At 46.5% G+C, this 25,795-nt stretch overlaps 1 protein-coding gene across 1 annotated transcript in view; it reads right to left on the bottom strand.

Moving 5' to 3' along the window:
- Positions 1-25,795, bottom strand: part of SUPV3L1 (Suv3 like RNA helicase) — a 133,563-nt gene that overhangs the window by 8,718 nt on the left and 99,050 nt on the right. Inside the window, exon 14 of the mRNA XM_033943658.1 lies at positions 19,779-19,927. Within this exon, the coding sequence (XP_033799549.1) occupies positions 19,779-19,927 (149 nt within the window). The remainder of the gene's footprint in view (positions 1-19,778; positions 19,928-25,795) is intronic.

Genomic DNA, 25,795 nt, shown 5'->3' with positions numbered 1-25,795 from the left:
GGGTACTAGAATATATGTCTGTCTGTCTTTCTTTATTTCTGCCTCTCTCTCCCTCCCGCTGTCTTTTTTTCTGTCTGTCTCTCTCCCTGGCCCCCTTTGTCTGTCTGTCTTTCTGTGTCTCTCCCTGCCCCTGTGTCTTTCTTCTTTTCTTTGTCTCCCTTCCGCCCGCTGTCTGTCTTTCCTTCTATCTATCTGTCTCTCTCCCTGCCTCCTATGCAGCAGCATCTCTCTCCCCCCACTTCCCTATGCAGCAGCATTCCCTCCCCCTCCATTTCCCTGTGCAGCAGCATTTTCCCCACTCTACTTCTCTGTGCAGCAGCAGCATTTCGGTCCCTCCCCCACTTCCCTGTGCAGCAGCATTCCCTCCCCCTCCATTTCCCTCCCCCCACACCACTTCCCTGTGCAGCAGCAACGTTTCCCCTACCCCCCTTTTCCCTTTCCGCGGTCTGGCCGGCTCCCTTAGTCCCTTGCCACCTCCTCTTCCCTTCAGGCAGTCCCGACAAACCTGCCGACTCCAACAGCGTCTGCAGCACTCTACACACACTGCTTCGGGGCCTTCTACTGCCCTGATTTACTCTGGCACGTCCCTGATGACATCAGGGAAGCCTTCTCTGACGCTGGTGCGGCTTGTGAGAGGAGCCGACACCACGATCTTGTAGAGAGCAGGGAGTCCAGCGCTGGCGGCCAGTCCTGCTGGCGAGTGTAGTTAGGTGCTGTAAGGCTGGGGACTCGCGCATGTGCACTCCTGCGGCCACACACCTATTGATCACAGAAGCACACAGGTAAGAGTGCGCATGTGCGGCTAGGGTTTTATTATATAGGATGTGGTGGGGCTGTTCGGTAGTGAGGGGGTATTGGATGGAGATCTTTGATATGCTTGCCTCCATTTTGGAGCGGCGGATAGATCCTCAGCCTTCTTTGGTGTTTCTGCATCTTTATCCTTTTAAGTGTACTGAAGAAGAGGTGATTTTCGGTAAGTTGTTTTTGACTGCTGCCCGGATTGTGGTGGCTGATCCTGCTAAAGTACTAACTAAGGTGGATAAATAGTGTAATTTGTACTATTTGACTACACATAAGCATAAAAAAATGGGGCAGTTCGTCTGTCTCTGGCATAGTTTAGAACATTGGAAGTCAGTCCATGCTATGGCTGAGTGATGGGGATTGGGGCTGGGGGAAGGATTGCTCCTGTACTATATGAGTTTATGTATTGGTAGGCAGTGAGCACTTAAACCCTGCGTTCCTGCCTTTTCCTGTTGTGCTATTTGATGCCTGGGTTTCTAAATTAAAGTTATTGATTAAAAAAAAAAAAGTTTAGCAGGCACAACTTGACTGTAAATAGTAACACTTCCCATCAAGCTTGTAATCTTGACCTTTCACTTTGGCACCTTGAACTCAGTCTTGCTGCTGGGAAATCAACCAAAATATGGGGGCGTTACAACATCAGCTTAATTTAGCACAACTTGACCGTAAATATTTTGGTTGATTTCCCAGCAGCAAGACTGAGTTCAAGATGTCAAAGTGAAAGGTCATTTGGAAGAGCACAAAAGTAAACCTTGCACTGCAGAAGGGGTAATCAAGTAGAAAGTTAAATGACCTGCTAACTGCATCTCCAAAAACAAACAATCACTCCTGTATGAAGGCTTCCCAACTGAAATTATGAGGATAAAATCATAAGGATAAACATAAGAACATAAGAATTGCCGCTGCTGGGTCAGACCAGTGGTTCATCGTGCAGTATGCTCATGCGGCGGCCCTTAGGTCAAAGACCAGTGCCCTAACTGAGACTAGCCTTACCTGCATACGCTCTGGTTCAGCAGGAACTTGTCTAACTTTGTCTTGAATCCCTGGAGGGTGTTTTCCCCTATAACAGCCTCCGGAAGAGCGATCCAGTTTTCTACCACTCTCTGGGTGAAGAAGAACTTCCTTAAGTTTGTACGGAATCTATCCCCTTTTAACTTTAGAGAGTGCCCTCTCGTTCTCTCTACCTTGGAGAGAGTGAACAACCTGTCTTTATCTACTAAGTCTATTCCCTTCAGTATCTTGAATGTTTCAATCATGCCCCCTCTCAGTCTCTTCTTTTCAAGGGAGAAGAGGCCCAGTTTTTCTAATTTCTCACTGTACGGCAACACATCTAGCCCCCTTAACCATTTTAGTCGCTCTTCTCTGGACCCTTTTGAGTAGTACTGTGTCCTTCTTCATATACGGCGACCAGTGCTGGACGCAATATTTCAGGTGAGGGAGTACCATGGCCCGGTACAGCAGCCTGATAATCTTCTCTGATCTGTTCGTGATCTCCTCCTTGAATTATTCCTAGCATTCTGTTTGCTCTTTTCGCCAACGCCGCGCATTGCGGAGACGGCTTCATTGACTTGTCGACCAGTACTCCCAAGTAGAGGTCTGCACGGGAACGGGGATCGCGGGGATCCCGCGGGTCCCGCGGGGATCCCGCGGGTTCCCCCCCTGGCCCACGGGACTCCCACGGGGACGCCCCCTGGCCCACGGGACTCCCACGGGGATGCCCCCCTGACCCACGGGACTCCCACGGGGACGCCCCCTTGCCCACGGGACTCCCACGGGGATGAAAACAACCTACCTAAATTCTGGCGATGCAAGCATGCAGCTTACAAGTCTGGCGTCGCGTCGGGAAATAGCCATGTTGAGCAGTGAGCTCAGCACGTACACAGATGAAAGCCTTGCTTGCTGATTGGTCCGGCGGCCCCGCCCCACCGTGCCGCCGGACCAACAGCAAGCAAGGCTTTCATCTGTGTACGTGCTGAGCTCACTGCTCAGCATGGCTATTTCCCGACGCGGGCATTAGGCTGTTTTTTGTCATTTCGGGTGGGGGATGGCAGCGGCAGCAGCAGCCTGAAAAAGAAATCATCCTGGCCGGGTTCGGTGTCATGCTCCGGAGCTTCTACAGCCTTCCTATCTCCCTCTCCCTTCTACCTGCGGCTCTCTTCGGCAACTCAGCAGCAACGATCGACACAAGCTTCTGGCGTCGGGGCCTACCCTCTGCGAGTCCCGCTTGTTTCAACTTCCTTTTTCCACAAAGGTGGGACTCGTAGAGGGAAGGCCTCGATGTCGGCAGCTTGTCTTGATCACCGCTGCTGACGAGTTGCTTAAGAGAGCCGCGGAGCAGGGGGGTGTTGCCAGGTGCAGGTAGAAGGGAGAGGGCCAGATGCAGGACTCGTGGGTGAGGGAGGAGAAGAGAGAGGGGAGAGAAACAAAAGGAAATATTTCATACTGGGCTGGGCCGGAGTGGAGAGAGGGTGGAAAGATTCTGGCTACAGGGTGCAGTAACAAAGGAAAAGGGGGGAAAGCTGAAAATGGAGATAGTGACACAAAGAAGAGAAAGGGTAAGCAGGACCTTCTGAATAAGGATAGAGATACAGAGGGGACATGAAGAGGAGGTGAAATAGAGACATAGAAGTAATGCTGAAAAAGTGTGTGTGGGGGGGGGGGAGATAAAGACATTGAAAGGGCAAATGGTGAATATGGGGTAAAGACAAGGACAGAGACAAATGAAGATTCTGAAAAAGTGGTGAGATAGGGATATAGGTGAGATGGACACAAAGAAGGGTGATGCTGGAAAATAGGTGGAATGGTAATTCTGACAGACACAGAAGGGAAATGCTGGATCAAGGAGAGATGGGGCTCAGGCTGGATGGAATGAGGAGAAATGCCTTGTTGGCCCGGAACTTCCTCTCCTACGTCAGAATTGACGTCAGGGAGCGGAATGCTGGTCAGCGCGACGCTTCTGCAGGGAAAGCTTGGGACAGCGGTGGCTTGGGGACTATTCCCCGATGGCGGTGGCAGCAAACCGAGTGGCTTGGGGGAGGGCACGGAGAAAGAAAGAAAGGGGGCAGACAGAGAGACAGAAAGAAGGGGGAACAGGGAGACAGAAAGAAAAAGTTGGGGGAGAGAATGAGGTCTGGAGGAGAGGAAACATACAGGAGGCTGAAAGAAAGGAAGAAAGATTGGATGCACAGTCAGAAGAAGAAAGTGCAACCAGAGACTCATGAAATCACCAAACAGCAAAGATAGGAAAAATGATTTTATTTTCAATTTAGTGATCAAAATGTGTCTGTTTTGAGAATTTATATCTGCTGTCTATATTTTGCACTATGGCTCCCTTTTACTAAACCGCAATATTGTTTTTTAGCGCAGGGAGCCTATGAGCATTGAGAGCAGCGCGAGGCATTCAGCGTAACTCCCTGTGCTAAAACCTACTATTGTGGTTTAGTAAAAAGGGAGGGGGTGTATTTGTCTATTTTTGTATTTTGTTACCGAGGTGACATTGCATAGAGTCATCTGCCTTGGGAAATGTATATGGCAGATATCTTTGTTTTGTGTTCAAAAGAAAAGGAAATGCATTTCTGGTTTTATTTCTACAGTGTTGAAGTACTTGTTGGCCCTTGCTGTGACTGGTGGGGATCCCCAAGCACCGCCAGCAGAGGACCTCCTCTAGAGATGGTCAGAACTCCCCTCCACCAAGCGCAGCAGTCGCTGGCAGCATCCATGAGCCACTGAGGTGCCAGCATCTGTGACTCAGGGACGCTACTGCTGCCTGCCAAGCTTGGCAAAAGGGACCCCAGGCCAACTGCAAAGGAAGTCCTCAGCTGACAGTTTGTGGGTTCTCATCAGCTGAGTATTTATATTTTATATTTACATTAGAGGTTCTGGTAGAAACCCATTTACAAAGTATGTATTCTTCCCAATTAATATTTCCAAATTAATAGTCTCTTTGCTTATTTGTAAATGGGTCTCTACCAGAGCCTTTAATTCAGTAGCATAATTAAATAAAATAACTATTTCTGAAGTTTATAGGGAAGGATGGTGACGGAGGGGATTCCTCGCGGGGACGGGTGGGGACGGAGGGGATTCCTCGCGGGGACGGGTGGGGACGGAGGGATTCCTCACGGGGACGGGTGGGGACGGAGGGACTCCTCACGGGGACGGGTGGGGATGGGTGGGATTTTGGCGGGGACGGGTGGGGACGGGTGGGATTTCTGTCCCCGCGCAACTCTCTACTCCCAAGTCTCTTTACTGGGGGGTCTCTCCAAGTACTGTACCGGACATCCTGTATTCGTGTATAAGATTTTTGTTACCGACATGCATCACCTTACACTTATGCAGAACTTAAGTGATGGGGGTGGGAGGAGAGGGGAAGGATAGCGACTGCTTGGGTATCCAAACAAGTACCAAAGGATGTAACTGTCTCTTTGAAATAAAAAAAAAAGAGAGAAATACGGAATCAATGCCGATACTTTTCACGGTAATGGTCAAAGTCAAAGATCCATTCCACTACAGCTAACCTATATAGCGCTGCCTAGCAAAGAGATGTACAGCAACTTTCCAGTGTTTTCCTGTGCCCCGATGAGGAGACTAGAACCATTTGTTTATAGAGGAAGGAGGAGCAATGAACTCCAATTGTGATGTGCTGGAGATTTGAGCACCAAAGGGCATTTTGCTTAGTACTAGAAGAGTTGGTAAAAATAACGATGAGACAGTTAGCTAAAGTGAATTCAGACAGGAAAGAATTTGGCAAAAAGCAATCTATTGGCGGTGTCTAAAGTCAAGAAGTGAAGGCAGACCTGGGAGGACTACCAGATGGACAGAAGTAGATGAATATCTAAACAATTCATTAAAATCTGTGGAATGAGATGACTGCACTAGGAAATCCATGTCATTACAGGATTTTTAGTCTGCCATGCTGATAGGCTAAATACTCAAACAGCAGCTTTTATTATCCTTGTGTGTCCAGTATAAGGATGCGACTAAATCTTACAGATGCAGTGGGACAGAGGTGCTGCAATTGCCTTTTTTAAGAATGCCATACGGTAAAGATCCAATGATAGCCCTTTATCTGGCATTTTTGCTCAGAAGCAACATATGTTTCTAAGGCTATTATGGGAGATCTACATCTCCAAATGCCTGTTACTTGGCACTATTGCTCTCATTCAACATCAAGTTACATAAAGCAGCAGTTATCACCACCTGCCATTTAAAGGGTTATAATGAACTGTGGAGAAAACAACAGAGGTAGTTCCCAGGTTAAGAACGAGTTCCATTTTTAAAACTATTCTTAAGCTGAATTTGAATGCAATTTGGATCTTATTTCTCTTCACAAAGCCGCAGGCAGTGTTTCCTATATGCTGTTCACGGCTGACCCAGAAGCCTTCCCTCTGAGTATAGTGTGGTGAAAATCTTTTTTTCCCCTCCCAAAATCTGATAGTATTCTTCCCACCTTCTCCATCTCTTGGGGGCCACTCTTGCATCCCTTTCCATCCATCCCACTGTTCCCTCTCCACCACCACATCCAACATTTCTCCCTCCCATCTCTCTCTTCCCCATGTATCTCTACCTCACTCCTCTCCCATGTTCAATAATTCTCTCCCTCCTTATGCCCAACAATTCTCCTCTTTCTTCATTTCCCCATGTGCACCATCTCTTTCCCTCTCACTCAGACACCCATACCCAACAATTCTCCCCTTCTATTCCCTCCCCCACCTCAGACGCGGCAAAGCAAATCAGGGCAGTAGAAGGTAGAGAATGACACGGGGAAAAAAACCTGTCCCCGTCACTGCACTGTCCCCGGCCCACCATCCTCTGCACCGCCCCGTCACTGCCATTCCCTTCACCGCCCCGTCACCGTCACCCCTTTCACCGCCCCGTCACCGCCACTGCCATCCCATTCACCGCCCTGTCACCGTCCCCGCAGCATCCATATAAGCCTTAGTACTGCAATATTTAGCTTATTCCTTTCTTATAAATCAAAGTTCCTGCTGCTGAACTAGAGAAAGAGATGTTCAGCTGGCAGGGCTTTGTTTATAAATTTTTATCAACACAACTAATATACTACTTTATCCTAAAGCAAAAAATAAATAAATAAATAGAATTTTTTTTCTACCTTTGTTGTCTGGTTTCTGCTTTCCACATCTTCTCATTCAATTCCTTCCATCCACTGTGTGTCTTCTCTCTGCGTCTTCCATTTGCTGTTACTGTGCCTCTCCCTTCACCCCCTCCCACAATTGGTCTAGCACCCATCTTCTTCCCTCCGCTCCCCCATAGTCTGGCATCTGTCTTTTTCTTCCCTTCCAGCGTCTTCTCCTCACTCTGCCTTCCACATTTCCAAGGAAGAGAAACTTTTCCCTTTCACCCCCTCCTTCCTTGTGTGAGCCGGAACACGCGGTCCCCGCAGCCCCCACCCGCACGCCGGCTCGATCGTTTAACTAGCTTCCTCTCTCCAGCTCTCCTTAGTTTGCCGGCTTTCTTTTTCGGCGACCGGCACGCTTTCAAAGAGCCGCGCATGCGCGGCTGCTCAAAGTTCAATCTTCTGCTCTGCTGCAACTTCCTGTTTCCGGTTGGGTCAGAGCAGAAGATTGAATACTGAGCAGCCGCGCATGCGCGGCTCTTTTGAAAGCGTTCCGGTCGCCGAAAAAGAAAGCCGGCAAACTAAGGTGAGGTGGAGAGAGGAAGCTGGTTAAACGATCGAGCCGGCGTGCAGGTGGGGGCTTCGGGGACCGCACGATCCTTTATGCCTCACTGCGGTGACAAGACCATTCACCGCTCCACGGGGCGGTGATGGCCTTGTCCCCGTCCCCGCAGAGGCTGCTAATTTTCATTCCCCGTTTTTGGCGGGTTACCCGCGGCTAAAAGCGGTATCCGCGGGTAAACCGCCACCGTGTCATTCTCTAGTAGAAGGCCCCGAAGCAGCATGTGTAGAGTGCTGCACACGCTGCTGGAATCGGCAGGTTTGTAGTCAGGACCGCGGGAAGGGAAGGGGGGGGCAGTAAGGGAGCTAATGTCTCTGTTTCGCAGCGGGCTTGCTGGCTCCGGCCAGCCAAAATTAATTTTTTAGTTCAAAGCTGACGCTGCGTCTTCTCCGACTCTGGTGAGGTTCAATAGAGGAGCCGCGGCGGGGGCTTTGAACAAAAAAATGAACTTTGTCTGGCTGGAGCTGGCAAGCCCGCTGCGAGAAAGAGAGATGCGCGGTAAGCGCGCATGCGCACTCTGCCGGCCACGGAACTACAGATCAGGTAACATGGCGTTAAGAGTGCACATGCGCGCTTAGCGTTTTATTATTATAGATTGTTAGGAGGGAGGATGGGGGAAAAATAATTGTATATTATTTTCTCTAAGTTCATTGTGTTTTTCTTGTAATATTATTCATAGATGTTATTTGCTTGCACAATAGTAGTTTGTAAATTCAATAAAGATATATAAAAACAAACAAACAAACAAAAAAAAAGAAAATCGATCTTTTTAGACCCCATGCATAAATAAAAAAGACAAAATCAACCTGTGTGTGTAATACTCCGGTTTCTGAAAGAAGAAGGTTTTGCTGCTATTATGCCTTGAATTATTAGGATTGAAGATTCTGTTAAGTTCTTCCTATTTAATTGTGATTTAGTAAAGTACGAGGTCTGGCAATTAAATTCACAAACATGCCTCTGTGTGCTTACATTGGCAGCACTGTACAAACAAGGTAAGGTTTCATAACCTTGATATATCAGTGTCTCACAGCTGTGTTCATGTCGACATGTGGCGGTGTCTTGCTGAGTGGCATTCATTATTGTTGTGTGCTTTTGTATGCCTTAGCAAGAATGTTGGAATTTGAATTAGAGCAATGAACAAACATTTCTTGTTAAACTTTGCAAGAGTGGAAATGAAATCAGGGACATGTTAGTAGAGAATGACACGGTGACAAAATTCATCACCGTTCCCGTCCCCGCGGATAACTGTGGAAAATAATCCCATGTCATTTTCTAGTGTCTATTTCAATCTCAGTCCTTCTACATAGGCATTCTTCTAAGCAAAGCTTGTGGGTCAGTGGTTGTGGCCATTCATACTCTGATTCTTCCCTCTCTCCTTAAAGAGTGACATGAAGATGGTTTCCCGCGGTTATCCGCGGGGACGGGAACGGTGATGAATTTTGTCACCGTGTCATTCTCTACATGTTAGTCCAAGTTTATGGGGATAACGCCATGAAGAAAACAGCAGTGTACAAATGGATTAAACGTTTTTCTGAGGGAAGAGAAAGACTCACTGATGAAGAAAGGTCAGGGCAACCAGTAACAATCAGAACTGATGAAAATATTGCAAAAATTTGTCGAATTGTGTGTCAAAATCGTCGGCTGGCTGTGAAAAGCAGAGCAGACCAAGTAAACATTGATAGAGAAATAATTAAGAAAATCTTAACTGAAAATCTTGGCATGCGAAAGGTGTGTGCAAAAATGGTCCCGAAAGAGCTCACCAACTAACAAAAGCAAAGAGTTGTCTAAGACCTTTTGGAGAGGCACGATGATGTTTTGGGCCATGTTATCACTAGTGATGAAACAAGGGTATACCAATATAGAAACACAGAAACATGATGGCAGGTAAAAAGCCAAATGGTCCATCTGCCTAACCATTATCTCTTTTTCTCTCTCTAAGAGATCCCACATGCCTATCCCACGCCTTCTTGAATTCAGACAGTGTCTGGCTCCACCACTTCTTCCGGGAGACTATTCCATGCATCTACCACCCTTTCTGTAAAAAAGTATTCCCTTAGATTACTCTGGAGCCTATCACCTCTTAACTTCATCCTATGCTCTCTCATTCGAGTTTCCTTTCAAATGAAAGAGACTTGACTCATGCACATTTACGCCATATAGGTATTTAAATGTCTCTATCATATTTCCTCTCTCCCACCTTTCCTCTAAAGTATACATATTGAGATCTTTAAGTCTGTCCTCATTTGCCTTATGTTGAAGACCACACACCATTTTAGTAGCCTTCCTGTGGACCGACTCCATCCTTTTTATATCTTTTTGAAGATGCAGTCTCCAGAATTGTACACAATATTCTAAATGAGGTCTCACCAGATTCTTATACAGGGGCTTCAGTACACTTCTCCCTCCGTATTCATGGGGGTTAGGGGCAAAGCCGGCCCACGGATATAAAAAAAATGCGAATAATATTCGGGCCGCTTCTGCCCCTAACCTCTGCTTCCCCTGGCTATTTTAAGCCCTGTAAGTCCCCTCTTAAGCCTTACCTGGTGGTCTAGCAGGTTTTTGGGGCAGGAGTGATCTTCTCACACTCCTGCCCCATGCAGATCGCTCACAGGAAATGGCTGCCTTGAGCTCCAGTAGCCTCTCGAGCCATTTCCTGTGAGCAATCTGCACGGGGCAGGAGCATGGGAAGATTGCTCATGCCCTGAAAACCCGCTAGACCACTAGGTAAGGCTTAAGGGGGGGGGGGGCTTACAGGGCTTAAAATAGCCTGAAAAATTAAAATGAGTTTTTGGGTTTAAAACTGCAAATAACCGAATTCATGGATGCTGAAACCGCAGATACGGAGGGGGAAGTGTACCTCCTTTTTCCTACTAGCTTTACCTCTTCCTATGCACCCTTCTAGCTTTCGCCGTCACCTTTTCAACCTGTTTGGCCACCATAAGATCATCACATACAATCACACCCAAGTCTCACTTGTCTGTCGTGCACATAAGTTCACCACCCCTAAACTGTACCGTTCCCCTTCAGGTTTTGCAGCCCAAATGCATGACCTTGCATTGCTTAGCATTAAATTTTAGCTGCCAAATTTCAGACCATTCTTTAAGTTTTGCTAGGTCTTTCTACATATTATTCACACCATCTGGGGTGCACAACTGTCCCAGCTGGGGATAAAACTATTAGCTATGCTGACGACTTCACAATAATTATCCCTTTCACTAACTCTGTCTCAGAAGTAACCCCCAAAGCAACAGAAGTACTAAATTGGATGGAGCAATGGATGACTGAATTCAGACTAAAACTAAACTCAGAGGAAACAAAATTTTCCATAGCATCGCCACTCCCACTTGACACTAAAGCACCAACCCATTCAACCCACTATTGGGAATAACAATGGACCAGAGCCTGATCATGAAAGACCAGGTAGACTCCCTGATTAGAAAAATCTTTCTCACCCTCTGGAAACTTCGGTTCATCAGAGCTTACTTCAATGTCTCATCATTTCGAATTCTGGTACAATCCCTTTTACTGAGTCAACTTGATTATTGTAACATCACCTACTTGGAACTCCCCCAGAAGAATATGCGGTGATTGCAACTAGTACAAAATGCAGCGATTAGACTACTTTGTGGACTGAAGACGTTTGATCACGTAACACCTTCCTATCGACTTCTACACTGGCTGCTGATGGAGGCATGTGTGAAATTCAAGTTTGGTTGTTTTTGCTTCAAAGTACTTTATGGCTTAGCCCCTAAATATATAACAGACCTTTTCTCTTTCACAACCAACAGACACAAGTGAAGCTCACACCCGAACCTTGTTTCTCCTCCGGTTAGAGGTTGTAAATTTAAAAGTCATCACCAACATCTTTTCTCACATCAAGCAGCACTATGAGGTAAAGACCTAGAACAATTACTCATGCCTACTACCTATAGAGAATTCAGGAAATGCCTAAAAACACATCTGTTCCTGAAATACTTAGGAAACCAACCTATACAATCTTAGTCCTCAACAAACGATCTCTAGAACTATCAATCACTAAGTCTGTTTATTCCACTCAATCTGTAACATCCACTCAATCTGTAACATCTTTAATCATTGTAAACCACATAGAACTTCACGGTCCTGCGGTATATAAATTGTTGTTATTATTATTATATTGCAGATTTTGGTATCATCCATAACGAGGTAAATCTTACCCAACATCCCTTCAGCAATATTGTTTATAAAAATATTAAAAAGAACAGGCCCAAGAACAGAGCCTTGAGGCACACCACTGGTAATATCCCTTTCCTCAGAGCGATCGCCATTGACCACTACCCTCTTGTCTTCTTCTACTTAACCAGTTCCTGACCCAGCCCGTCACTTTGGGGCCCATCCCAAGAGCACTCAGTTTATTTATTAGACGTCTGTGTGGTACACTGTCAAAGGCTTTGCTAAAATCTAAATCCACCACATCTAGCGTACTCCCTCTATCCAATTCTCTGGTCACCCAGTCAAAGAAATTGATCAGATTTGTCTGACAAGACCAACCTCTAGTGAATCCATGTTGCCTCTGGTCCTGTAATCCACAGGATTCCAAAAAGTCATCATTCTCTATTTTAAAAGCGTTTCCATTAATTTTCTTACCACAAAAGTCAGACTCACTGGACCTGTAATTCCCTACTTCTTCCTTACTTCCACTTTTGTGTAGCGGGACTACATCCGCCCTCCTCCAGTCCTCCATCCGGGAGTACGCCAGACTCTAGAGAAGCATTGAAAAGGTCTATCAGAGGAGCCACCAGAACTTCCCTCAGCTCCTTCAGCACCCTTGGATGTACACCATTCAGCCCCATCGCTTTGTCTACATTTAATTTAGCTAGCTCCTCATGAACACAACCCTCTGAAAATCGACTGGAGACTACCACTTCACCATCCCTATTCACATTTGTCTTCTGCGGTCCCGCTCCCGGACCTTCAGCTGTGAACACAGAACAAAAATATTTGTTAAGTAATTCAGCCTTTTCTTTATCATCTTCTACATAGTCCTCCCCTTCACGTTTTGAGTCTCACAGTACCACTTTTGTACTTCTTCCTAATACTGATATATCTAAAAAAATGTTTTATTTCTCTGTTTTACCTTGCCAGCTATTTTTTCTTCCATTTGTATCTTTGCTTCCTTGACTTCTAGATCAGCCTCGCTTAACTTTTCCAGATATGACCCTGAAACAATGCGCCAAAGTACACAATGGAAGTCAAACAATTCTCCATGACCAAAAATGTTCAGCCAGTCCAAATCAAGAGTCAAAACGATGTTGCTAACCATTTTTGATATCAGAAGGATTGTTCATTATGAATTTGTACCAACCGGACAAACAGTTAACCGAGTTTAATATTTGGAAGTGCTGAAAAGGCTGCATGAAAAAGTTAAGACGAAAATGACCTGAACTCTTTGCCAACAACTGATGGCTCTTACATCATGACAATGCACCAGCTCACATGGCACTGTCTGTGAGGGAGTTTTTAGCCAGAAAACAAACAGCTGTATTGGAACACCCTCCCTCTCACTTGAATTGGCACCCAATGACTTCTTCTTTACCGAAGATAAAGGAAATATTGCAAGGAAGACATTTTGATGACATTCAGGACATCAAGGGTAATACGATGACAGCTCTGATGAGCATTCCAGAAAAGAGTTCCAAAATTGCTTTGAAGGGTGGACTAGGCGCTGACATCAGTGCATAGCTTCCTAAGAGGAGTACTTCAAAAGGTGATCATAGTGATATTCAGCAATAAGGTATGTAGCACTTTTTCTAAGATGAGTTTGCAAACTTAATTGTCATACCATGTATATGGTTATGGAATTTGTTATTTTTAGTTTTATGCATCCCCTGGGATGAGTAAGCCCAGGGGATGTACTGGAGTAGAGAACATGCCAGAGGGAAAGGATGTCATTAGATTATAAGCAGAAGGACAAGTGAGCTCTAGTGATTGTCTCTTGCAGTGATATCTTAAATAATAAAACGCTAAGCGCGCATGCGCACTCGCGCCGCGTGTTCCCTGATCTGTCGTGCTGTGGCGGCATGAGTGCGCATGCGCTAGATGTCGCGGAGTGAGGGACTGGCACTTATGGGATGGAGAGCAGGCCCGGGATTCAGCAGAGGGCAGACGCCGAAAAGGGCTCGGCACAGTGGAAGCTGGACAATCTTGGGGGGGGGGGAGGGAGAGGCGCTCGCCCCATCACACTCCCCATCCGTTGCAGCCTAGCAGCTCCGACCACAACCTTCCCCCCTCAACCGCCTATGCCGGCTAGGGAACACACCAGGGTTCTGGGCGCATCGGGCTTATGCTCAAGCCGCCGCCACGGCTCCTCTCTCGAACCGCACCAGGCAGGGATCGAGAGAGGAAATGCGGCGGCTTTGAACTAAAAAATGAAGTTGTTAGAAGAGGATCGGGAACACGTAGCTACACAGCTGGGGGGAAGCCGCAAGGCTGCGGCGGCCTTCCTCACCCGGCTCTCACGGTGTGGCTGAGCGCTGGCAGCCGGCGAAACCCTAATGCTGACATTGAATCCAAGGAAACAACCGGGGCTGCCTAAAGGAACAAAGTTAAGCGCTGGTGGCCGCCGATTCCCGTGTAATGACTCCCCACCCTACAAATCGGCAGGGGTGCAGCTCTACCCAGAGAAACCAGCAAACTCGATATAGCTACACAGCTGGGGGGAGGCGCGAGGCTGCGGCGGCCTTCCTTTCCTGCCTCTCCCACGGTGCGGCTGAGCGCTGGCGGCTGGCGATCCACTTCTAATGCTCCCTCTTAGCTACTCCCGCTGCCAAATAAAGCGCTGTTCATACATGGAGGCACGGAGCCGCGATGATGGGTTTGAACAAAAAAAAAAAATTCTAAAAATAACTAAGGGAGTCGTTAGCCTTTAAGCAGCTCCCTCTTAATTTAAGGTAAGTCTAAAAAAAGTTGCCAAAGTTAAAGTAAACTTGTGAATCTGTACTGAAGGAGTTTAAGCAACTGTGCCATGTATTTTTTTAAATAGCAGGCGCGTTAGACGGTCGCCATAACAATGTTGCATCCGACATTCCCACCGCGGTCTGACAATCCCATCCAAACCTCCCTTTCCGCAATCTGAATAGCATTCCTTGCCGACGCCCCCACCTTCCCTTTTCGCGTTCTCAAAAAAATACAAACTGCTGCACAGGAAAATGGACAGGGGAAGAAATGCTGCAGCAGCTGCTGTACAGGGAAGTGGGGGAGGGGAGGAAAATGATGCACAGGGAAGTGGGGAGGGGGGAAATGCTGCTGCACAGGGAAATTGGAAGGAGGAGGGTGGCCGGCTCTCTTGATTTCTTGCCAAACCCCCCACCTTCCCTTCTCACGGTCTCAAAAAAATACAAACTGCTGCACAGGAAAATGGACAGGGGAAGGAATGCTGCTGCAGCTGCTGCACAGGGAAGTCGGGGGGGGGGGAGGAAAATGCTGCACAGGGAGGTGGGGAGGGGGGAAATGTTGCTGCACAGGGAAATGGAGGGGGAGGAAATGCTGATATGGTTACTATACAGGAAAGTGGAGAGGGGGAGATAAATGCTGCATAGGGGGCAGGAAGAGAGACAGATAGAAAGAAAGACAAATAGTAGGAGGGAGGGAGACAGAAAGAAAAGAAGAAAGACACAAGGGCAAGGAGAGAGACAGAAAGAAAGACAGACATACATATATTCTAGCACCTGTTAATATAACGGGCTTAAAGACTAGTATAGGATAACCTGAAAAATCAAATCGGTAATGAAGCCATTAAGCATATTTTTGGAGAGATCCAGGGCAGCACAGAAGGGTTGGTTGAGAAGACTAAGTGTCCAGTGGAATCCCTTCCTTTCCCTCCCCCTACCCATCCCACCAGTCCTTGATAACTTTCTGCATTGATCTTTGGTGTCTAGTAGCATCCCTACCCTGCCCAAACAATAAAAAAAAAAAATTCCCCAATGTCTAGCTGCACCCTCTTCCCTACTTCCAATTTTAATAAAGCTCTGGTATCTAGTTGCACCCTTCCCGCCCCCTAACCAACAAGCCCCTCCTATTTAAAAAATAAAAACCCAACAACTTTTCCTGGTGTTTAGTTCATCTAGTGGTACCCCTAACCTACTTATTTGCTCCTGCCTTGGTGCTGCCATTTTTTGGTAGTGAAAACCCCCCCTCTTATTTGGCAAACTAACCGTTCTTGGTGCATCCTTTGCTATTTCAAAAGATGGTGGCGCCAAGGCAGGTGTGAGTATGCATCGTTTCTGCTTCTCACAATATGGGGACTTTGGGGGGGAAGGCAGGTATTAAAAAAAAAACAACCAAAAACCAAACAAAACACACTTTCCCTGGTATCTTAAGTTGGAGGGGGGGGGCACAGTTCTGTATGTGTTGGGGGGAACATTAGATTACCAGAGTCAACACAAAACATATGCTAGTGGCTTGCTTTAAATGCCATTCTATCTGTCAGTATGCGACAGGCAGGGTGACATTTTGCAATGAGTTGTGGATTACTACTCCTTGCATGCTCACTGAATTTTACATCCTACAGGCAAATTTTCCATAGAAAATTCATGGTAGAAGCTGCATAGTCAGTGGCTCTACTGCAAAGCTTTCTGCATCAACCCAACCAGGGACCTACATCTGTGTGGGTACCACACAGCAGAAAGGAGAGCGAGCATGCCTGAAGATTTATGTCTATTGAGAACTGCTTGCTCCTTGTAGGCTTCCTGAATTAAGGTTCCAAGTTTATTAGTATTTGATATACTACCTTATTTAACTTTAAGAACTCTAAACCTTCAATTTCCTTATTTGAATAAAGCTCAGAAGAATATAAGGCTGTATAAAAATTTAAAAATTGTTTTAAAATATTTCCAATTTGAGGCCGCCCAGTGGTACAAATTAATTTCTGAATTTTTGAATAAGAAGCCAAAAAATAGTCTTAGAGATATTTGGAGCATCGAGATAAAACAGTATATTTCTGTATCTCGTTGGCCACAAATTTGGACTTGGAGGTTGAAATGTACAGCATCAGCATCTATGAGACAAACTTGGTTATTTTTATTACACAGGATTTTTGGACCCCAGTTTGTTCACAAAAACTAGACAGTTCTAAGTCAATAGATGCTGGCATTGTCATAGTGATATAGGGACTTTGGATCATCTGTTATATTTTTGTCCATTGATATTTAATTTCTGGAAGTCAATTTGGGGACAAATTAATCTTATTCTTCAATTCCGTTAACTTATGGAGCCATAATTTGTGGTACAATATTACATCTTAAGCCTTCTTTGGATAAATATAAAAGTTTTCTTTTCTTGATTATGACGGGAATAGCTATCCAAATGATTACACGAAACTGGAAGAATTACGACAGACAATTACACATTTTGGTGGGAAAATGTTTGTACCACTTATAAGTATGAGAGAATGAATGAGGAGTGTGGGGTTTAGTAATACATTTACCGTATTTTCACGCAAATAACGCGCACCCGTATAAAACGCGCACACGGGTATAGCGCGCAGAAATCACGATGATATGTACAAAAACTTTGGTATACCGCGCTCACGGGTATACCGCGCATGCTGCCCGACGCTCCTTTCGCCCGCCCTGACTTTCCGTGCGCTGTCCCGACTCTCCGTTCACCCCCCCTGACTTCCGTGCACTGTCCCCCCTTGAAGGTCTGTCCCCATCCTGAAAGCCTGATGCCCCCCACCGACGTCCGATACATCCCTCCCCCCCGAAGGACCGCCGACTCCCCAACAATATCGGGCCAGGAGGGAGCCCAAATCCTCCTGGCCACGGCGACCCCCTAACCCCACCCCGCACTACATTACGGGCAGGAGGGATCCCAGGCCCTCCTGCCCTCGACGCAAACCCCCCTCCCCCCAACGACCGCCCCCCCCCCAAGAACCTCCGACCGCCCCCCAGCCGACCCGCGACCCCCCTGGCGACCCCCACGACCCCCCACCCCCCTTCCCCGTACCTTTGGTAGTTGGGCCAGAAGGGAGCCCAAACCCTCCTGGCCACGGCGACCCCCTAACCCCACCCCGCACTACCTTACGGGCAGGAGGGATCCCAGGCCCTCCTGCCCTCGACGCAAACCCCCCTCCCCCCCAACGACCGTCCCCCCCAAGAACCTCCGACCGCCCCCCCAGCCGACCCGCGACCCCCCTGGCGACCCCCACGACCCCCCCACCCCCATTCCCCGTACCTTTGGTAGTTGGCCGGACAGACGGGAGCCAAACCCGCCTGTCCGGCAGGCAGCCAACGAAGGAATGAGGCCGGATTGGCCCATCCATCCTAAAGCTCCGCCTACTGGTGGGGCCTAAGGCGCGTGGGCCAATCAGAATAGGCCCTGGAGCCTTAGGTCCCACCTGGGGGCGCGGCCTGAGGCACATGGTCGGGTTGGGCCCATGTGCCTCAGGCCGCGCCCCCAGGTGGGACCTAAGGCTCCAGGGCCTATTCTGATTGGCCCACGCGCCTTAGGCCCCACCAGTAGGCGGAGCTTTAGGATGGATGGGCCAATCCGGCCTCATTCCTTCGTTGGCTGCCTGCCGGACAGGCGGGTTTGGCTCCCGTCTGTCCGGCCAACTACCAAATGTACGGGGAAGGGGGGTGGGGGGGTCGTGGGGGTCGCCAGGGGGGTCGCGGGTCGGCTGGGGGGGGCGGTCGGAGGTTCTTGGGGGGGGCGGTCGTTGGGGGGGAGGGGGGTTTGCGTCGAGGGCAGGAGGGCCTGGGATCCCTCCTGCCCGTAATGTAGTGCGGGGTGGGGTTAGGGGGTCGCCGTGGCCAGGAGGGTTTGGGCTCCCTTCTGGCCCAACTACCAAAGGTACGGGGAAGGGGGGTGGGGGGGTCGTGGGGGGCGCCAGGGGGGTCGCGGGTCGGCTGGGGGGGCGGTCGGAGGTTCTTGGGGGGAGGGGGGTTTGCGTCGAGGGCAGGAGGGCCTGGGATCCCTCCTGCCCGTAATGTAGTGCGGGGTGGGGTTAGGGGGTCGCCGTGGCCAGGAGGGTTTGGGCTCCCTTCTGGCCCGATATTGTCGGGAAGTCGGCGGTCCTTCGGGGTGGGGGTGCGAGTGGTCCTGCCGGGGGGGGGGGATGTATCGGACGTCGGGGAGTCGGCCGGGCAAGAGGGCTTGGGCTCCCTCTTGCTCCGATCGTGGATGCGGGTGCGGGTGGGAGCGCGTGCGAGCGGTCGTTCGGGGTGGGGGTGCGAGCGGTCTGGCCAGGAGGGTTTGGGCTCCCTTCTGGCCCGATATTGTCGGGAAGTCGGCGGTCCTTCGGGGTGGGGGTGCGAGTGGTCCTGCCGGGGGGGGATGTATCGGACGTCGGGGAGTCGGCCGGGCAAGAGGGCTTGGGCTCCCTCTTGCTCCGATCGTGGATGCGGGTGCGGGTGGGAGCGCGTGCGAGCGGTCGTTCGGGGTGGGGGTGCGAGCGGTCCTGCTGGGGGGGGTGAATCGGGCGTCGGGCGGGGTGGGAACTATGTTTTAAAACTTTTGTATACCGCGCTCACGCATATAGCGCGCGAGGGGTATGCGCGGTAGGTAAAAACGCGTATAACGCACGCGTTATATGCGTGAAAATACGGTAATAGGGTGTGGTGCCCATTGACTGCAATTGTTGAATCGCACTAACCGTCATGTATCTCTTCTTGTATTAGATTTCCTTGCACATCCAGGGTGGGTGGGGGGAGGGAAAGGTATTCTGATTACTAAAATTACTTAATTATAATATTAATATTTTAATTCCATAATATGTCTTCATCTATTTGTTTGGGAAAGGGGAAAATGATTGTTTTATGTATTAATTGTGTATTTAAAGTGCCTTCTTCATAGTGTTTATGGCACTGACAAAGTTTGAAAATTAATAAAGATTAAAAAATAAAAAATATTTGATATACTACCTAGGGAAAATTTAATAATTGAAAAAATATAATATTCACAAAAGAGAGGAAACTAAAACAGAATCTAACTACAATAAACACTAAGGGATTTAGTCCCACTGAGTCACTGTGTTGCAGGCTCAGTTCAATCCCCACCATGTGACAACCAACTATGCGATAGAAAAAGCCTCATCAAATAAATATGTCTTCAATTCTACTTTACATTTCTGGAATGTCATCTCCAAACGAAAAATGATTTGGCAAATCATTCCAAAGCATCAGAATCACCTTTTGTTCAGGAACACTAGACTGCAATCTCTTCCTGAACTTTGCTCTCTCAGATGACCAAGACATTGGAAAGTACCATAACAGGAAATAAAGAGCAATGCAAACATATTAATACCTTAACCAGAGGTAGAGATCGAGGACGTCATGAACAGCCTCTAGGTGCACCAGGTCCTTTATATTCTTGGGTGGAACCAACGGCCAGTTAATGTGCCTACACAGCCAGTCAAAGGTCATAGGCTCGTTCCTGCTGAACTGTCTGGCAAACTGGAAGAGAAAAAGGTTACAATAAGTTCCCAACACATCTATACAACAGTACTAGAATTATACACAGATGCTATTTTCAAGTTATCAGTTATAATATATATATATATATTTTTTTTTTTTAAATTCAATTTTCTATACCATTCTCCCAGGGGAGATCAGAACGGTTTATATGCATTTATTCAGGTACACAAGCATTTTTCCCTGTCTGTCTCAGTGGGCTCACAATCTAGCTAATGTACCTGGGGCAATGTGGGGATTAAGTGACTTGCCCAGGGTCACAAGGAGCAGCGTGGGTTTGAACCCACAACCCCAGGGTGCCGAGGCTGTAGCTTTAACCACTGCACCACACTCTCCCCAGCTTCAAATACAGTCACATCCTTTAACATCTGAATCAACTGGAGCGATATAACAATCCCTAAAAATTACACTTTTTGAAGTATTTCTTTTCCCTGGCTCCCTATCATTGCTCCAATTAGAAGGGTTTAAAGACTGTATGTGAGCTGGGGGTTTTGCTGTACCCTTGAGGACTGGGCTCTTAAATAATGTAATCAATTGAGCAAGCAAAACTATAGGAGTGCACAAGCAATGCTTCTGAATCACGTCTGAAAGAAGAAAAGCGAAGTTTATGTATCCAAGAGCCCTAATTTTATACATCTTTATGACAACTTCAAATGGCAATTTCATTGGATCCTGAAAAGTGGATCTTTTCACATGCAGATGATGCATTTCTGATAATCCCTCTAAAATTGAATGATCTCTCTGAGAGGTTATTAAAAATGTTGATAAAATCCTAAAAATGAGCTCTAACATATCACCTTAAACTAAATACTGATCAGACCAAATTCATTTAGTTTGCAAACACATTTAATTTCATCTATCTATTTGGCAAATAGTGTAAATTTTAAAACTGAGATCTCATTAAATCTGGAAATTCATACTAATGTTGTAATTTGGAAATTATTCTTTAAATTGAAGCAGTTGCATCAAGTATGCTCCTATTTCTTCCAGTGTCCAGTGTTAGATTATTGGTTCAATCAGTTATTTTATCACTACTGAATTACTATAATTCTTTAGGTTCTTAACTCAATCTTCTTTCTGGTAGATGTGTCTAGGAGTCCTAACTATACGTAATTCCCCCAATTGCGAGTTGTGTTGCAAAAGGATGAAATTTCCATTCAACTCCACCTCCTTCTCCAGTGGCTGTAGTGCCCACTTCACTTTGTACCAAAGCAATTGATCATCACTACAACATGAGAAGGAAGGAGGGGTACGGGGAACATCCCCGATAATACATTTCTGTTCTGCTCTGTAAGACAAAATTGAATCAAGTTAATCAACCCATAACAAACCCAGGTGGAAAGAACCCAAGCAGAGGCAACGCTTATGTTCTTATGTTCTTAACCCACTTGTCAAACTGCAACCAGCACTAACACTTATGGAGCTCTGCAAGATTTTTATTTTTTTACATTCGGTATTTTACTTTTCATATTAGGCAGGCAAGAGAAGCTCTCCAGCTGTAGACATACATGAGACAGTAAGCAGGTGAATTCTAACTTACAGGGTAGGGCATCAAGACTCCTAGACACATCTATCAGAAAGAAGATTATTGAGATAAGAACCTAATGTTCCGTTCAGGTGCAATGCATTTAGGTGTCCTGACTATAGGTGTTGTAGCCAAGCAGAATCGTGAGTGTAGGGCAGGACAGATGAGTTTGCCCTTAAAACTGAGGACCTAAATGCTGTATCCTCTTGTGCTGCCACATCTACTCTGTAAAACTTTTTAAATGAAATCTCCTCAGGAGGGATCACCCGAGACTCTGCTCACGAAGAAGCCACACCTCTAGTGGTGTGTGCTCTCAAGGAAATTAGCGGCTATTTCCCAAAGCCAATGTTAGTCAACGAGACTGCCTTATGAATCCATCTGGAAATGGAATCCATCTGGAAATGGTTGCCTTAGATGCTGGCTTACCCAGCCTAGTAGCATTGGTGAGGACAAAAAGATGATCTGAGATGAAATTTATTTGTCACTGAGATAACAGAAGAACTCTCCACACATCTAGAAATTCCAATACTTTGTCTCTCTTTTTGGAACCCGTAGAATGGAACACTGGTAACCTGACCTCCTGATTGAAATGGAAGGATGACACCATCTTTGGCAAAAATGAAGGGACTGTGCGAAGGAAGAGTCCCACTTCTGTAAGTCTGAGAAACAGCTCTCTGCATCATAATCCCTAAATCTAAGAGAATCTTCTCGCAGGACGATGGCTACCAGGAACAATGTCTTCAATGTCAGATCCAGCAGTGACGCTTCCTGCAAAGACTCAAATGGAGATTTACTGAGCCCTCTCAAAACCATGTTAAGATTCCACAATAGGAATGGCTGTCTTACTGGAGGCTGCAACCTGAGTGATCCCTTCAAAAACATGGCTATGTCAGGATGCGAAACCAAAGAGCTCTTTTCCACTCAGGCTCTGAAACATGATTCACCCACTACCTGCACTTTGAGGATCCCACTGTTAGCCCTTTGTCTAGACCAGCCTTCAGAAATGCCAAAACCAGCGACATCGGATGTTTAACTGCTCCACCTTGTACTTTGCACACTAATATTGAAACAACTTCGAGGCCTTTGCATAGGCTGCTATCGTTGTTGGGCTCTTGACTCTAAGGAGGGTAGCTATGACCATTTCTGAATAACCTTTCCGCATTAGAGCTGCACATTCAAGAACCATGCTGTAAGACCAAAGCATTCTGGACTCTCCTTGGGAACTGGACCCTTTGACAGGAGATCCGAATACACCAGAAATTTGAGACCTCTGTCCTTTTGAAGGCAAACCAGGTCTTATTACTATGGCCAATCCAGTGCCACCGGGATTACCAGTTTTCTATCAGTCGTATGACTCAGCCTATCAAGGACCACAGAGGAAACACATACAGCAGGCCTTGTTCTAGGGTATTAATACCAGAACTTCCTGGCTTGAACCTGCGGCTGAAGAACTGATCCACTTTCCAAATGGACTCAACAATAAGACTGAGTGGATAGCTTTCCTTTAAAGAGTTTACAATAGTGGTTTAACAAGGTTGTCAGCGTTATTGAAAATTTTCAACTTTATTGTACCATTCTGTGCAAGCTCAGCTCTCTGCAAGTGACGTTAGCACGTAGTGCACCTCCCCATCCTTTTAAAAGAAGGATCGGATGTTAGCGCTCTTGTCGGTTGAAATAATCTTGTACACTTCATAAAGGTATGTTAACAACTATGCGCTTTCCAAACTGATGTTTTTTGCCAGTAACATATTGTATGTAGCACTGTGTAGTGGGCATGAATGAGTGTCCATACAACAGATGCTGTTTTTGAACACCTACTTTTTGCATTGCAGATATGACCACACTACCACGGAGATAAACTAAACCGGAGACTAGTTAAGCCTCTTACATCAATTAAAACTTTAGTTCGGGTCTCCTGAAGCAGATTGCGAAACGGGGCCATGTTGGGACCCCTAGAGGATTTAAAAGATAAGTGAAGTTTTTCCTATAACCGGTGATTTCTTTGTCTGCATGCAAATTAATATGAACCATTTATAAAGCAATATAATCATTATCACAAAGAAAAGAAAGTTTAACTAAGAAGAAAATTTAAAGTATACACAGTGTCTCAGAGAGTGATTCAACATTTAAAGTTCCCAATGACTGGACGGTAAACCCACCCCGAGAGTAAAGGTTTTCCTTCTCTCTTGGAGTTTCACATCTCTGAGCAGACCAAAACATCTTGTCGATCACTCACTGGGGGCATTTCATTTATAGAGGTCAGTTTTATGGTTTCACATATATATACCTTTCTGACTTCCAGTATATAAAATCTTAGTTCCCTGGTTTTTCTGAAGGAAGCTATAGGAATTGGCATATTCAGGAAGTCTGATATCTGCTTTGTAAGCTTCCATTTGCAAGGCTCGGGAAGAAAGACATGACCCTATGCCCTTTTGAAACAGGTTCCCAAATACTTCAGGGACTGGGTCAACTCCATGTGACTCTTTCAGAAGTTGACAATCTGGCCCAGATCCTGCAACAGCTTAACCACCTGGGACACTGCTCTGTCTTTCATCTTGATGAGGCTCTAATCAACCAGTTGACCAAGTAAGGATGTACCTGAATTCCCTTCTTTCTGAGGTGAGTTACCACCACTATCATCTGAGGTGAGTTACTACTTGATGAAGGTGCGCGGAGTCATCCACAGGCAAGTACAGAGAACTATAAATGTCTCAAGAACTTTCTGTGCTCTGGAAATATAGAAACATGGAGATAGGCCTCTGCCAAATCCAGGAAGGTCAGGAATTCTCCTGGTGCAACCACCCCACTGACTGAACCAACAGTCTCCAAGCACTGCACTGATTGGACTTCATATCCAGGATCAGTCTCCAATTATTTGAGTCTTTCTTGGACACTATGAAGTATATTGAGCGTCTGTCCAAGCCTGATTCTGTGGGAGGATGGGCTCTATGGCTCGAATATCTAAGAGCTTTTGTACCTTTCTCTAGCTGTCTAGCCAAAGAGTCCACAAAGCAATCCACTAGGGGTAGCTGAATTCAAGTTTGTATCCAAGTTGTATTATCTCCAGTACAAAGCAGTTCAAGGTGATCTGCGCCCACTCCTCCCAATAGGCCACTAACCTCCCACCCTATCTGTGGAGGCACGGCTACTGACCTGGCATCACAGACTTTTTGGAGGCTGCAGGGGCGCATGGTCCAGAGGACCGAGTATGTCTTGAGTTTCCATACTTCTATCGAGAACCCTATGTTCTCTGGATAGCATTTCCTTTGGAGTACTGGCAAAAGTGCCTTGAGCCATGAAAATTACCCAATGTAGACACTCTAGGCTGCTGTCGGGAAGTGTCTTAGGTCAATGGTTTGCCACACTGGCCATAATGTCATCCAATTCTTTACTGAAGAGCATCTTCAGTCAACAGCAGAATATACAAAATTTTAAGAAATTACTCAAAAGGCACTTGTTTTGTCAGATGAAATACAGGGTCTGAGACTGTTTGTATAAAGAGGAGTGGAGACGATGTATTCTATAGTCTGAACTTTTTTATGATTGGAGTGATGCTTGTCGTTGATGCAACTTGTTTGTAATTTTATATTTTGTATGTCATGGTGTTGGGGACTCCGGATTGGGGGTGGGAAGGGGGGGTTTGATATTTTCTAAAAAATGTATTTCTTGGAGCCCTGTTTATCTGGCTGAACTTTTGTATCTGTGTGTTTTTGTTGGCTCTAATAAAAATCATTTAAACATATTTTGTATGTCATATGTATTGTCATATGTAATTTTATATTTCATATGCAAGTGTGTAACTTTATTTTGTATGTAAGTGTGTAACTCGCCATGGATAAGGGCGGGGATAAACAAACAATTAAACAATCTGTCCTTTAAAGGGGAGTCTGCTCAGAGTGGCTTTCAAAGTCGAATCTCCCACCCATTGCCTGATTCAAAGTATTCTGTGGGCCGAGACAGAGTAAGAAGACACCTTGCTCATGACTCTAATAATGTCTTATAGGTTCTGCTGTTGGGAGATTTCAACCTGCCGGATATGGACTGGAATGTTCCGTCTGCGGAATCGGAAAGAAGTAGGGAGATTGTGGATGCCTTTCAAGAGGCTCTGCTCAGACAAATGGTGACGGAACCCACAAGGGAAAAAGCGATATTGGATCTGGTCCTCACAAATGGAGAGAGTATCTCTAATGTTCGAGTGGGTGCTCACTTGGGTAGTAGCGATCATCAAACGGTTTGGTTTGATATAACGGCTAAAGTGGAGAGCGGCCGCACGATACTTAAAGTCCTAGATTTCAAATGTATGGACTTTAATGCAATGGGAAAGT

The sequence above is a fragment of the Geotrypetes seraphini genome, chromosome 4 (assembly GCF_902459505.1).
Source record: "Geotrypetes seraphini chromosome 4, aGeoSer1.1, whole genome shotgun sequence".
In the NCBI taxonomy this organism is placed as follows: domain Eukaryota; kingdom Metazoa; phylum Chordata; class Amphibia; order Gymnophiona; family Dermophiidae; genus Geotrypetes; species Geotrypetes seraphini.
The sequence above is the reverse complement of the archived record's forward strand: the minus strand, read 5'-3'. Positions and strand labels throughout refer to the sequence as shown.